At 48.9% G+C, this 14,012-nt stretch overlaps 2 protein-coding genes across 3 annotated transcripts in view; both read right to left on the bottom strand.

Moving 5' to 3' along the window:
• Nucleotides 1-14,012, bottom strand: part of DEPDC5 (DEP domain containing 5, GATOR1 subcomplex subunit) — a 186,270-nt gene that overhangs the window by 43,184 nt on the left and 129,074 nt on the right. The gene's annotated exons all lie outside the window — the stretch shown is intronic.
• The window catches only part of LOC309330863 (sodium/glucose cotransporter 1-like), a 38,124-nt gene that overhangs the window by 2,243 nt on the left and 21,869 nt on the right, over nucleotides 1-14,012 (bottom strand). For both annotated transcript variants that reach the window (XM_081842774.1, XM_081842775.1), the window contains 9 exons: nucleotides 12,902-13,007; nucleotides 11,607-11,687; nucleotides 9,398-9,609; nucleotides 7,999-8,134; nucleotides 7,693-7,800; nucleotides 6,465-6,615; nucleotides 3,083-3,251; nucleotides 1,508-1,723; nucleotides 171-270 (listed from right to left, as the gene is read on the bottom strand). In XM_081842774.1, coding sequence (XP_081698900.1) covers nucleotides 171-270; nucleotides 1,508-1,723; nucleotides 3,083-3,251; nucleotides 6,465-6,615; nucleotides 7,693-7,800; nucleotides 7,999-8,134; nucleotides 9,398-9,609; nucleotides 11,607-11,687; nucleotides 12,902-13,007 — 1,279 coding nt within the window. The remainder of the gene's footprint in view (nucleotides 1-170; nucleotides 271-1,507; nucleotides 1,724-3,082; nucleotides 3,252-6,464; nucleotides 6,616-7,692; nucleotides 7,801-7,998; nucleotides 8,135-9,397; nucleotides 9,610-11,606; nucleotides 11,688-12,901; nucleotides 13,008-14,012) is intronic.

The raw sequence follows: 14,012 nt of genomic DNA, 5'->3' as shown, positions 1-14,012 counted from the left end.
TCCAAGGAGCCTGCTCTGGAAATGCAGCCCAGGGCTGAGCCTGGCACCTTCCATGGGCAAAGTGGATTCGCCACCACCAAGCTACGATGGTCCTTCCTCTCTAGTGCCCCCCTGCCAATGACCCTCATTTAGTGCCAGGAAGGAATAAGAACCAAGGGGAGAGCTCTTACAAGCTTCTTCTTCGAAGACCAGCTCTTCCTCCATCTCCTCAGCATCCAGGTCGATGCGTTTCTCCTTTCTGTTTCGCAGGCTCCAGCAGAGGCGATAGAGCTGCCGTGGGCACAGAACAGAGAGACAGAGATGAACCCGGGGAGAAGGGGCTGAGACCATCGTGGGCGAGGGAAAGGGACCAGTGCAGGGAGGGTGTCCCATGTGGTGGAAGTAAGTGGAGAGGCTGTGGCAGCTCACAGCTCAGAAGCAGAAAACTGGGGGGCAGCAAGTCTAGAAATGCCCTTCAACTGTTCTGCCCTACTCTGTGCTCATATAATTGTAGAATTGGAAGGGACCCTGAGGGTCACCTAGCACAATACAGTGGTACCTCAGGTTACGCACTTAATTCGTTCCGGAGGTCCGTTCTTAACCTGAAACTGTTCTGAACCTGAAGCACCACTTTAGCTAATGGGGCCTCCTGCTGCCGCTGCGCCGCCAGAGCACAATTTCTGTTCTCATCCTGAAGCAAAGTTCTTAACCCGAGGTAATATTTCTGGGTTAGCAAAGTCTGTAACCTGAAGCGTATGTAACCCGAAGTACCACTGTACAAAGATAGACTAGAGCATATGAGACATAATTATTCAGCATTTCCATAGCCTGGGCCCACTGGTGGAGGAAGAGGAGTGCGGGGGGAGCACACCGCCTCCAGCAGCGCAATCCCGATAGGGTGCCATTGCGGCTTCCCACCCGCCCGCATTGGGTGCCCCGCCCCTGCAGGCGTGCCACGCCTCCAAGACGTGTGCCACGCCCCTGCAGGCAGCATGCCACCCCCCAGGACGCACGCCAGCCCCGCCCCCACCTGCTCTCCGCACCTCGGTGCCAGAGCATGAAGCTCCACCACTGCCTGGGTCCTGCACTTCTCTCATATACCTTCAGAACATCCTTGCAAGGTAGGCCAGGCTGAGAGAAAGAGAGAGATAGGTATTCCCTGGGGAGCTTCACTGACTAAGCAAAGATTTGGTCCTAGCCATATCCCTCACTGGCTTTCTATCTGTGGTTCATTTCTAAAAGAAAAATAGTGTGTCCAGCCTGTCTGATCCAAGGTGGATGCATGCAGGAGCTGTCAAGGCAGAAGCACTCTGAGTGTGGACAAAGGCATTTGCCTTCATCCCTTCGCATGCTGCAGAACCAAGCCTTGGTGTTCAAAACAGGTTCTGAGATAGTGCTGTGTCCCCCAGATGTTCTTCCTTTTGAAAGATGCACGCACGTGCCATGTTTGCAGCCCCATCTGGAGGTGGGAAGGGGCAGAGGAGAAGTGAAGAGAAAGATCAAAGCAAAGAGGGAGAGAATGGCTTACATGGACGTCGTCAATGGGCTTGGTCAGGTATGAGACAGTCAAAATGATGATGACCGAGATGACGAACAGGATGATGGCAAAGTAGAGGTAGTGGACTTTGCAGATGATATCCGGGCAGTTGCTGGGCTGAGCGCAGCTGCCAGTTCCATAGGCAAACTCGGCGATCATTCGAGACAGTCCAATCAGCAGCCCCAGAATCAGGCCCCAGAAGGCCCCCTGGCAGGAAGCAGAAGAAAAAGCTCAGCTCCACAAATGGTGCTCGGATCCAGCCTTGCTCTTCCCTTTATTCTGACTCACACCATGGGCAACAGCACTCAGCCCAATGGCTTCTAGGCACAGTGCTCCATCCCTCTTCTTAACAGGTGGTCCTCACTTCCTGCCCCACTTGGAGCTGCCTCTATTTACACATAAGAACCTTCAGAAGAACCAGCATCCTGCTCTCATGCAAGCCAGTCAGATGCCTTTTCTGGGAAGCCAGTAAGCAGGATCCGAGCACAAGAGCACTCCCCCCCCCCCGTGGTTTCTAGCAACTGGAAATCAGAGGCATTACTACCTCCTACCATGGAGGCAGGGGACGTGGGTGGCACTGTGGGTTAAATCACAGAGCCTAGGGCTTGCCGATCAGAAGGTTGGCGGTTCGAATCCCCACGACGGGGTGAGCTCCCGTTGTTCAGTCCCTGTTCCTGCCAACCTAGCAGTTTAAAAGCACGTCAAAGTGCAAGTAGATAAATAGGTACCACTCCAGCGGGAAGGTAAACAGCGTTTCCGTGCGCTGCTCTGGTTCGCCAGAAGCAGCTTAGTCATGCTGGCCACATGACCTGGAAGCTGTACGCCAGCTCCTTCGGCCAATAAAGCAAGATGAGCGCCGTAACCACAGAGTCATTAGCCAGATTTAATATGTTTCCCTCGATGATAGTAAGAGGAAGATATTTAACTCTCCCAGAAGCAGAGCGTCTCTGCAAATGTAGTAAACAGGAACCTGATACTTTGGAGTATATTTTCTTTTCTTGTGATTTTGGCATTTATGCCAAAAGACAATTATTAGAGGCCTTACAACTTAACAGGCTCAATTCTATACCACCAACGGTTCAGGACCTGCTCTTGGACAGGAATGATCAAATTACTTTAATAGTGGCTGAATTTTTGAGTGCTGTCCATGTAGAAAGACTGGGCCATTATAAAGAGATTTAGCGGTTCTTAACTGATCGGTGATGTGGTAGTGTTATATTGTATTATTTATGCAAACTGATTTTCTCTGGACAAACCTTGTTATGCTGAATTTGTATTTTGCACAATTTGTATACGGTGTTTGTTTGATAATGTGTGGTTTGCTATGCCTAATAAAGGATTGACTTTTAACCCTAGAGTCGGCCATGACTGGACCTAATGGTCAGGGGTCCCTTTACCTTTACCATGGAGGCAGAGCATCATTATTGCGGCTAGTAGCCATCAATAGCCCTTTGCTCATGCACACCCCTCCTGCTGTTGCCCAGGCGCTCAGAGAATTGAGGTCAAGCCCAGCAGTTGCTCTTCCCAGGCCCTGCTGGGAGTGCTACCCCTCCCCCCCCAGCTTACCTGTTCATTGACCCTCTTGAAGAAAATGGCAAGGAAAAAGACAGCTGCGATGGGGGGCCCCAAGTAGCTGGTGATGGACTGAATGTAGTCAAAAAGCTGCCCGTTTTGAGCCGACTGCACTATTGGGACCCAGGCGATGCTGACCGCAATCAAGATTAGCATGAACAGCCTGGAAACAGAAGGGAGATGTTAATCACAGCTCTCTACCATGCCAGCATTCAAAAACCCTAAAGATGTAGGCAGAGACTTCTTCCCCTCCTACTGAGACATCAACAAAAGCACAGCATCCAGATCAAGAGACTCTGTTCTGCCGTGGTCAGACCCCATTAAGAGTATAGTAAGCCTGCAACTTAATGCACATTTAATTTGTGTGCATCAAGCTTTACGTGTGTGGCAAAAGAATTTTTTTTTTTTAGGGGGTGGGGTTCCTGGAAAAATGACTTTGGCAATCCCACCCACTACTGAACCCAATGCATTTTGACTATATGCGATTTTTGCTTTAGGTGTTATTTCTGGAATATAACGCCTGCATAAGTTGTGGGCTTACGGCACCGTGTCCAGTTCTAGGCGCCACAGTGTAAGGAGGAGATTGACAAGATGGAACCCATGCAGGGCAGAGTGTCAGAGATGATCAAGGGCCTGGAAACCAAGCCTTATGAGGAATGGTTGAGGGAGCCAGGTATGTTTAGCTTGGAAAAGAAGAGACTGAGAGGTGATAGGATAGCCACCTTCAAATAGCTGAAGGGCTGTCACATGGAATATGGAGCAAGCTTATTTCCTGCTGCTCCAGGAAACCAACGGATTCAAGTTACAAGAAAGGAGATTCCAGCTAAACATTAGGAAGAACTTTTGGACAGTGAGAGCTGTTTGACAGTGGAATGGACTCCCTCAGAAGGTGGTGGAGTCTCCTTCTTTGGAGGTTTTGAAGCAGAGGTTCGATGGCCATCTGTCATGAATGCTTTAGCTGTAATTCCTGCATTGCAGGGACTTGGACTAGATGACTCTTGGAGTCCCTACTCTACAATTCTGTGATACTGTAATCACATCCGCCACCTTCCAACTGACTCAGGTTGAGAGCAAAGCCCAACAGAATGTCTTTCCCATTGCTCTGCTCACTCCTGTGGGGGCTCTCTCAAATGAAATGGGACAGGTTCCTTCTTTGACAGCTTTTGCTGTCAGTTGAAGCCCCACCTGTCCACCTTGGCCCCCAGCGCTGGTCCTGGACACACCTGACAGTTTTGACTGTCGGTTTTTATTTGTTCATTGTGAACCAATTCATTATTGTTGCACATGAAAAACAGTATAGTGACAACTAATTCATTGAGCAAATACTGGGTTCATTCACATCACATCCCTAAGCGAGTGTTCAAATGCAAAAACTAATCCCATATTTTAGCAAACAGCATGATCCATTAAATGGCACAGCTAGCATCTGTTCCTTCCATTTTGTCTAGGTGGCAACTAAGCTGTTATAAAGGGAATTAATTTAAATAGGCAGGGAGTGGTCTAATCACAACCTTCCCTATTACCTAATACCTTTCAGCTGTTTTGGACTACAACACCCATCAGTCAGAGCCAGCAGGGTCATATGATGCTGAGGCTGATGGGAGTTGCAGTCCAACATAGTTGGAGGGCACCAGGTCAGCTGAGGCTGCTCTGATGGAGAGAAGGACTTAGCATTCAGCCTATCTGGGTGCTACATGTGCAATAAGTCCAAATGTCCACAGGGGGGCACCTCAACACCACAGGTGTCACATAGCAAAGAAAAATCTTAAGTTGCCCTATTGGTCCTTTAGAGAGAGAAAACCGAAAGCCACAGTAAGGCAAAACCATTTTTTTAAAAAATGTAAATGTGTGGAGAAAAGAATGCACCCCACCAAGTGGCAGAAGCAGAAAGTGCAGAGAAAATACTGTGTCCGAACTCAGCAAGCCACGCTTGTTGGCCAGTTGGAGAGAGTTGCGCTCTATATCTATGGTTGAGATGCAATGCTGCATAGTGGTTAGAGTGCCAGACTAGGACCTGGGAGAGACCAGGGTTTGAATCCCTGCTTAACCATGAAGCTCACTGTGTATGACTTATTGTGAGGATTAAATGAGGATGGGGAGAACCATGTATGCCACCCTGAGATCCTTGGAGAAAAAGGTGGGACGCAAATGAAATAAACAAACAAACAATTTGTCGTATTGTCACTCCTGGAATATGTTAATGAACAGAAGAGTGCCTGGACCACTTCTGCCTCTTTGACACAGAATCCTAGAACTGTAGAGTTGGAAGGGACCAAGAATCCCTGGCAGACAGCCATCCAGTCCCTGTTTAAAAACCTGCCGATGAAGTCTGTTCTGCTGCCAAGCAGCTGTTGGACAGATCCTTGGGAGAAGGTGGGCCATTTGAGATTCAAATCTACTTGCGTACTGCACCCTGTATGGTTAACCTCTTGCTGATTCACTGCTGTTAGTTAGACACTGAATCTGGCCCTGGGTGCTGACCCAAGCGTTGGATGGAGGGTCAACAAAAATGTCACCAAGCAGCGAGCAAACTCGTCCTCCAGAACTCTTCATCAAATCGGATGCTATGTATATGGAAAGAGAAGCTGGGCATCCTGTAAAAACCTTTAAATCCTTAGGTCATGAGTCTTCAAATAGAGGGCAGGAACCAGACTAAGGCTGCAGCCGCAGGCACCACTTTTCTTGAGAGCCAGCCCCAATGAACACTATCTCATAGAATCATAGAGTTGGAAGAGACCACAAGGGCCATCGAGTCCAACCCCCTGCTAAGCAGGAAACACCATCAGAGCACTCCTGACATATGGTTGTCAAGCCTCTGCTTAAAGTCCTCCAAAGAAGGAGACTCCACCACACTCCTTGGCAGCAAATTCCACTGTCGAACAGCTCTTACTGTCAGGAAGTTCTTCCTAATGTTTAGGTGGAATCTTCTTCTTTGGAACCATTGCTCTGTGTCCGCTTCTCTGGAGCAACAGAAAATAACCTTTCTCCCTCCTCTATGTGACATCCTTTTATATATTTGAACATGGCTATCATATCACCCCTTAACCTCCTCTTCTCCAGGCTAAACATGCCCAGCTCCCTTAGCCGTTCCTCACTATCTATCTGGGTAATGAGGCTGGGGCCTGGGCTGTCCATCATATGAGGCCAACCTTCCCCAATTTGGTGCACCTTGCAGCTGTTTCAGACTATGGCTCCCACCAGCCCCGGCTAGCATGGTCGTATGAAAAGGGGGCTCATGGGAGTTGAAGTTCAAAACCTCCAGGTCAGGTGGAAGGCTGGGTGAGGTTCCCCTTGGTGGTCTCACAGGTCCCAGGCAAAGTTTCAATTTGCAAAGAGGTGTGAGCACATAACAGTCATTCCTACTTGTCATCATCACCTGCCCACTATCATGAGCTCCTGCTCTTTCGCTCCCGGACGTATTTTAGTGTAGATGTCCATGGTGAAGAGCGTGCTGGCACTGTTGAAGATAGAGGTGAGGGAGCTCATCAGAGACGCCAGCATGACAGACAGCATCAGGCCTCGCAATCCTGAAACACAAGAGGGAGAGAAGCAGGGGGGCAAGTCAGAGGTGGCTTTAAAGGAGCACGACCAGTCGCATTGGGCAGTGGCATAACATGGGTTGCCAGGACCCTGGGCCGCGTTGGAGGGAAGGAAATGGATGGCGTCTGCATCATCCAGGCGATTGCAGCCGCAGAGATAAGAAAAGAAGAGTCGTTTCTTTGTCTGGAGAAGTCACTTCCTGGTTTGCGTGGAGAAGCTCTTTTCAGTGGTGGAAGCACGCAGCTGTATCGAGGCAGGACTGGGTGTCAATTTTTTTTGCCCCCTAACAATGTTGTGCCAGGGCAACTGCCCCTGTGCCCCTACTCCACTAGCACTGGGCACAGAGCCTCGGGGGCACTGTAGGGGGCGCCACAACTGTGTTTTAGAACAGAGCATGAGAGGCAGTGGGAGCCAAATTGGGCATCACACAGAACACCGCTGAAGTTTGAGACCCCAAGCTCTGCCCCCGGGTAAGCGGCAAAGGCATACCTAGGGGTTGGAGAAGCAGTATCCCCTCCCGCCCAAGGGGGCACAGAAATCATGCCACTGCTTAGCACCCCTGGACTGCCAGCTCCTGGGTGGCATGTTCTGCAGCCACTACTTCCACAGGTAACTGGAGAGGTTAGCGGATGGAGGGCGGAGCCAAGGAGTGCGGTGCTTTCCAGTTATATGCTGCTCCCAAAGCACCTCTCTGATCTCTTCTGGCTCTTGCCTTCCCAGGGTTCTGATTGACTCTCCTAGCACTCAGCACAGCACTTCACGAGCTGCTTTATTGGCTGGGACACTCATTGTTCTAGCTTAGTCATGAAGGTGGGCAGTGCTTGCCCCCACCTTTCCTAAATCACCCTCACCTTCTCCACTCTTGCCCTGACAGTCTTGTTTGCCCTGTCTCTGTGGAAACGCAACCCCCAGCAGCCAAAGCCATGCAGATGAATTCTTACAAAACAATGCAGGCATCATTACCCACGCTGCACCTGTGCTTTGCTGCCTTGTTGGGTTTTTTCCTCCAGTCCACCACTTCCCAGCCCCCTCCTAACAGCCAGAGCACAAGTGAAACATCTCACCGTTTGGCATCAGCTTGACCACCATCCTTGGGTAGGCGATGTTTGAACAGCCAACTGGCGTCCCACATGCCGCAAAACACGTCTCAGGAACTACACAAGCCACCGTATCTGCAGGAAAGAGAAAAAGAGGGGCACCTTACTTGGGGAGGGGGGGGGTTGGCTGAGATATCCTGAGTGCACCATCCTAGAGATGAACAGGATTCCTAGTGGGTACCACCCTTTGAGGGGATGGATGGAAGAGCCACGCTCTGAATGGACTCTGCCACGGATGGAGACGGGAGGACGAGGCTGGAGGTCTCATCTCACCTGTGTACAAAATTCGACTGATCATGCCTGGCATGACAATCAGGAACATGGGCATCAGCTTCAGGTAACCACACATGATGCAGCCAGCCTTGACATGGGACATGTTCTTGCCTGAGAGGCATCGCTGGACAATGACCTACCGGAGAGGAATGGAGAGGAAAGTGAGCAGCCGATCAGGCTAGTCTTGACTTCAGAGCAGGCTCCTTGGGGTGGCGTGGGCTTATCGGTTGCTTGTGTGGTGAGTTTTTACTTCAGAGGAGGGCTTCTGCTCAGAGGTAGAGCATCTGCTTTGCAGAAGGTCCCAGTTCAGCCTGCGGGATATATCCAGGCTCATATAACCAACATGCTTAACTCTAATTAATGCATGAAGGGGTTAAGACCATAGAATAAGCTGTCCTGCTAGGCTTAGCTAGGTCACACCCCCTCACCTTGGGAGAAAGGGCTACTAAACACTTTGTTCTTTTCCACCAAGTGGACCGTACTTACCAAACACATTGTTTCGTTCTATGCTAAGGGAAGTAGCAAACTTTGGAAGCAACTTAGACGTGAATATTTTAAACACACCCTTTAGTGTGCTCCTCTTTGCAAACATTGGTGCCTCTGACACCGGGAGAGGAGGGCCGGGCTGCGCTATGTGCACCTGTGTGGGGGCGCCTACTTCATGCCCCCTCAAAAATTCGTGCCCAGGGCCAAGGCCCCTCTGGCACCCCCTCGTTACGTTATACCACTGCCTAAGAGTTCTGTTCACTACTAGTTAGCATTTCCGCATCTGAAATCAAATGTCTCAGTACTCAGCCTATGGAAAACAAAGCGCTACATATGTCATGCTTCAGGGAATCCGATCCCCCTCCCTCACGGCAGTCCGCCAGTAACGGAAAGACAAGAAGCTCTTACCAGTGTCTTTTATTCAATATTCACAGAGAGAGACGTAGAAATGCCGTCTCCCTTGGATAATGGTGTTGCTCTGAGTAAAGTCCCACCCCCTCTGTCTCTCCTACTCTACGTCATCCCTATGTTGGCTGATCTGTGTTTTCTGCCCCTGAGCTTTCTGTTCTCTTCCTTTCAATGCCCGCCAGGTCCTGGGAGATGGGGGATCTGGAATGCTTTCTAAAGACACTGAGTCTGTCAGCTGTCTCTTCCCTGCTGCGTCTTCTTCCTGCTCCTCTCCCAATATTTCCCAGCTTCTCCCCTCTGCAGCCTCTGAACTGTGACCTTCTGCAAACCGCTGTTCTAAATCTATACTGTCTCCCTCTTCTCTGGGAAGTGCAGGAGGGAAGTGCTGACCACACATTGCTGCAGAAATATCCTCCGCAGACAGAATCTGAGCAGGAGCTAGGTGCCACCATCACCCCTCCCCTTCAGAGTGGACCTGAGGACCCAAGACTCATCTCCACCATACCTGATCTGTGCACCAGTACCAGAGGCCCAGGATGCTCAGGCCAAAGATGAGTCCCGGCCATGGCAAATCACCGTTGATGGGATCCCGGAATATCTGGAACGAATCTGGACGGGGTGTGTAGCATTTTTCGGGGATACTGGAATTTGCAACCTGCGGGATCGCATTCATGTACTTGTGCACAAATTCCTCATATCCTCCGACTTCTTCAAATGCTGGGGAAAGTTGACAGTCCTTGTAAGGTGCCAGTTCACTCACACACACGTGTGCCAGGCAGGCACAGAGACAACTACATCCCAGTTCAGGGGAGGCTGGGCTTCTTTAACAGTGCATGTGGTCTCCCTCCCCCCAGACATTCGCAGCTGATTTCCAGGGGGTAAGAAATAGTGGACCTGGCATTGAGAGATTCTCAGTTGCCACTGAGAAAAGGAAATTGCCAGTCCTCATGATGACTGCGGTGTTTGTGTGCTGTATGCGCTTGATGATAAATCTCCACTTGAACTTTCACTTGTTGAATTGATTGTCACAGGGAAGCTGAGGGGCGGAGGGATGAACTCTCTCAGGTTCACAGATAAGTAACCTGCATTCCCTCCCCAGCCGGCATATAGAACTGATGGCAAGAATGGATGTTCAGCCTCCACCTAGTGGTCACAGGCAAAACTGCAAGCAAAATCAATCACCTGTCAAGCCCCTGCCTCCTTTGGAATTCAGTTTCTGTGCTTTGCCTGTACTGAAAGTCGTGCCTTCTGTTACTCTCTCAGGGTCTCTACTTCTTTCCTACTTTGTTTCCAGGCTGATTTTATTTGTGTTCACCTGTTTAGTTTTTCAGAGCCCACCTTTCGTAGATCAGTGAGCTTTGGTAAGCCCTGGTGTTGCCACCAGCTCCATATGCCTGGGGGAAAGATTGTTTGGAACTCACCTGTAAAAGGGATTTCCCAGGCATATACGGGCTGATGGTATACATGGCTTATTTTTGATGCTGCCTATATACCTTTTTCTGAGCATGTCTGTTTGTCTAGCTGCAGAGAGTCTCTTACTTCTTAATGGGTTACCTTTGTGTTGTTGGTCCTGTCCCCTTTCGCAGTGCCAGATTACCAACAGGCAGAGTAGGCACCGACCTTTGGGCCCCATGCCTTTTAGGGGCCCCGCGACAATTGATCAAAATAATATTGTGTAATGAAATTGGTGTATTAAAATTGTTGACTGGTAAAATCAGAAACCTATAAGGAGATAATTTGAGTTGTGGGGTGGTGTCCCTGAGATTTTGACTGCCTAGGGGCCTCCCCAGGGTTTAATCCGGCACAGCTTCTTCTGCTTGTCATAATGAAAACTGAATTCCAAACTGAATTCAGAGGCTTTACAGTACAAGGGCTTTGTTTTGTGTGCAATTTTGCCTGTGACCACTAGGTGGGGTTTGAGCGCCCATTCCTGCCATCAGCTCCCATATGCGTGAGAAAACCCTTTTACAAGCGAGTACCGAATGGTCTCCTTTCATTTAAGGCAGGGCACTCATCTGAGTTACAGCCAGGCTGTGTCACCAGGAATTTCTTGTAGCATCTGATGAGGGGTTTGTTTAACTGCTCACGAGCGCACACGGCACAATAATGGGGGCTCCGGCAGGTGATGCTTCTGACAGTTTGCATTTCTTAGTACAGAAGGTATTGATCTGATGTGTAGAGATCTTTCCTATTCTACTTAATTCAAGAGGGTTTGGGAAGCTCCTCTATGTGAAAGAAGCTTCATGATGTTTGGGTTATTCCTTCAGAGAAGCTGAGCACAGCTGGTTTAAACTGGTTCTTTTATCTCTTCTCTCAAGGTCATGCTGACTATATAATAAGAGGCCAGAATAAGCCTGGGTTTCAATTTCTCTTTCTATCTCTTTCCCTTCTGGGTGTGGTGTTCTGTATATAGTGTTAAGGTTTAGACTTATTATAAGCTATTGCAAGTTTAAGTTAAGTCTGCTGCAACTGGATTTCTTATGGACAGTGCAAATCCTGAATGTATTGGATTTGTGACCAGTTATGCTCATTTGCCTTCAGTAGCAGTAAAGCTCTGCTGGATGAAATATAATTGCCTCTGGTCTATTTTGGGGGAATCCTGTGACGTGTTTAAGTTTTTAGTCTGCTAACTATACACCGGAATCTACTCTGGATCAATACTGAGTAGACTTTTCAGTGACACATTCAGCCTCTCCTTTGTGTTGTCTGCTTACCAAAGACAGTCAGGATAATGGAGCCCACCAGCATGATTAAAGTTTGCAATGTGTCCGTGTAGATGACGGCCGCAAGTCCTCCTGAGAGCCAAAAGGGTAGAAAGAGCAACAGGGCAGTGTGAAGAGGAGAACACCTCCTGATTCCTTTGAAGGAGAGGAACCCTTCCCCAGCATCACTGCCTTTACCTATTTGCCAAAGCTAAGGCTTTTCTCATCTTGCTTTGGCAAGAGAATACACCCCTCTCTCTCTCTCTCTCTCTCTCTCTCTCGGGCTCAAGACACACAGGGAGATGGTCACATGTGACTCAAGGCTAGAGGCAGCCTTTCTCTCTCCCTACGATATACGATATATGATATACGATATCTTTATTGTCATTGTCCCATGTAGAACAATGAAATTGGAAAAACTAAATAAAACTACATCAAAACTACATCAAACTACCACAAAATTACATAAAACTACATCAAAACTACATAAAACATTCAAAAACCCCTAAAAACTCTAAAACCCCATTTTAAAATACACTATAAAAAAGGTAAAGGTACCCCTGCCCGTACGGGCCAGTCTTGCCAGACTCTAGGGTTGTGCGCTCATCTCACGCTATAGGCCGGGAGCCAGCGCTGTCCGCAGACACTTCCGGGTCACGTGGCCAGCGTGACAAGCTGCATCTGGCGAGCCAGCGCAGCACACGGAACACCGTTTACCTTCCCGCTAGTAAGCGGTCCCTATTTATCTACTTGCACCCGGGGGTGCTTTCGAACTGCTAGGTTGGCAGGCGCTGGGACCGAACGACGGGAGCGCACCCCGCCGCGGGGATTCGAACTGCCAACCATACGATCGGCAAGTCCTAGGCGCTGAGGTTTTACCCACAGCACCACCCGCATTCCTTAAAATACACTATACTATATTCTTATGCTGCGTTTAGAACCAGAATTGCATTTGCGTAGAAACTGTTTCTCAGGTGGCTAGTCCTGGCCTTTATAACCCTATACCTTCTTCCAGAAGGCAGAAGCTGAAAGAGATCATTTCCTGGGTGCATACTATCCTGCGCTATCTCTGCCGCTTTCTTATGGCACCTGGCAGCATAGATTTGATCTGAGGTGGGAAGAGTGCACCCAATTATTCTCTCTGCAGTCTTTACAACCCTGGATAGCATTGTTTTTTCCCTGGCCGTGCAGCTCCCAAAGCACACACACAGACACAAATCCCACCCGGGATGGGATTTGCAACTTCAGCAGCTTATTATCTTTAATGGACAGGGAAGCAGGGAGACCCTCTGAACCCAAAGACTCACCTGTGATGGTATAAAGGGCTGTAATGGTGAGCAGGATAATGATGGCCACGTAAATATTCAGCCCCATGGCTTCCTTGATGAAGATCGCACCAGAAAATATATCTGCCTGAAACAGAACAGGAGGAGCAGAGTTTTTAAGCAGTGGTGGTAATGGGTAACCATGCACCCACAAGGATCCTGAACATAGCCATCAAGGCTAGTGGCCATCGACAGCCCTCTCCTCCATGAATTTGTCTCATTCTCTTAAAGCCATCTAAGTTGGTGGCCATCACTGCCTCCTGTAGGAATGAGTTCCATAGTTTAACTGTGCACACAGGGACAGGTTGCAAGTGCTCCCAGGAGTTACACCAACAAACACAGAGAGTTTGTTGAACCTCCTCCTCACCTGGAGGTGGGTTACCATGAGCTACAGTCCTGCAATCCCTGTTACCTGCTGATTGCCTGCTAGCATCAACATAACCTGGGACTCAGCTACATTAGTCAAGAAACAACATTTTGAATGCATTATAAACATGCAACACCAGTTGGCGCAAGAGAGCAAAAAAAGAAATCCAAGTGATTTTCCGTAATGTTTTTTTTCTTATGTTATAACGATTTAATTTCTGACTTATTTATAGTGTCGTTCCCCCCGCCCCGTGTGAAGATCCACCCCTGATGTTGAGTATTTATACTCAGAAGAGAGAAAGGGTGGATCCAGGGGCAGAGAGAAAGTCAGCAGCATGGGGACATTTTAATAAAATCTATCTTATCAATCAAAGAATGTCAGGTGTGGATTTGAGGAGAGGTGTCACATAGTCAAAGTGATGAGAGATGAATCATTTCGGTTGCAAAATGTCGGATAGGAGTGAGCAGTTCAAAATAAAGAAATGAAAGCTAGGAATCTGGGCTTTAGGGGGCCACCTGGCAGTGATGGTATGAACACCCACGCCTGGAAACACCCAAAGCCAGGCCCCACATTAACCAGTATGGCAAGCACATGGCAATGTTTCAGTTTTCTGCCTCTAGCCTCAAAGCCTTATCTGTTTCCTCCCTGGGAAAGGCTTCCTCCTCAAAACCAAGTGATCATTTATGACCCTTAGGCACAAGAGATGCCTGTTGTTTCCGCATCTTA

The sequence above is a fragment of the Podarcis erhardii genome (assembly GCF_964252035.2).
Source record: "Podarcis erhardii genome assembly, chromosome: 15".
Classification (NCBI taxonomy): Eukaryota; Metazoa; Chordata; class Lepidosauria; order Squamata; family Lacertidae; genus Podarcis; species Podarcis erhardii.
Note: the sequence above shows the minus strand (reverse complement) of the source record. Positions and strands in the feature narration are given on the sequence as shown.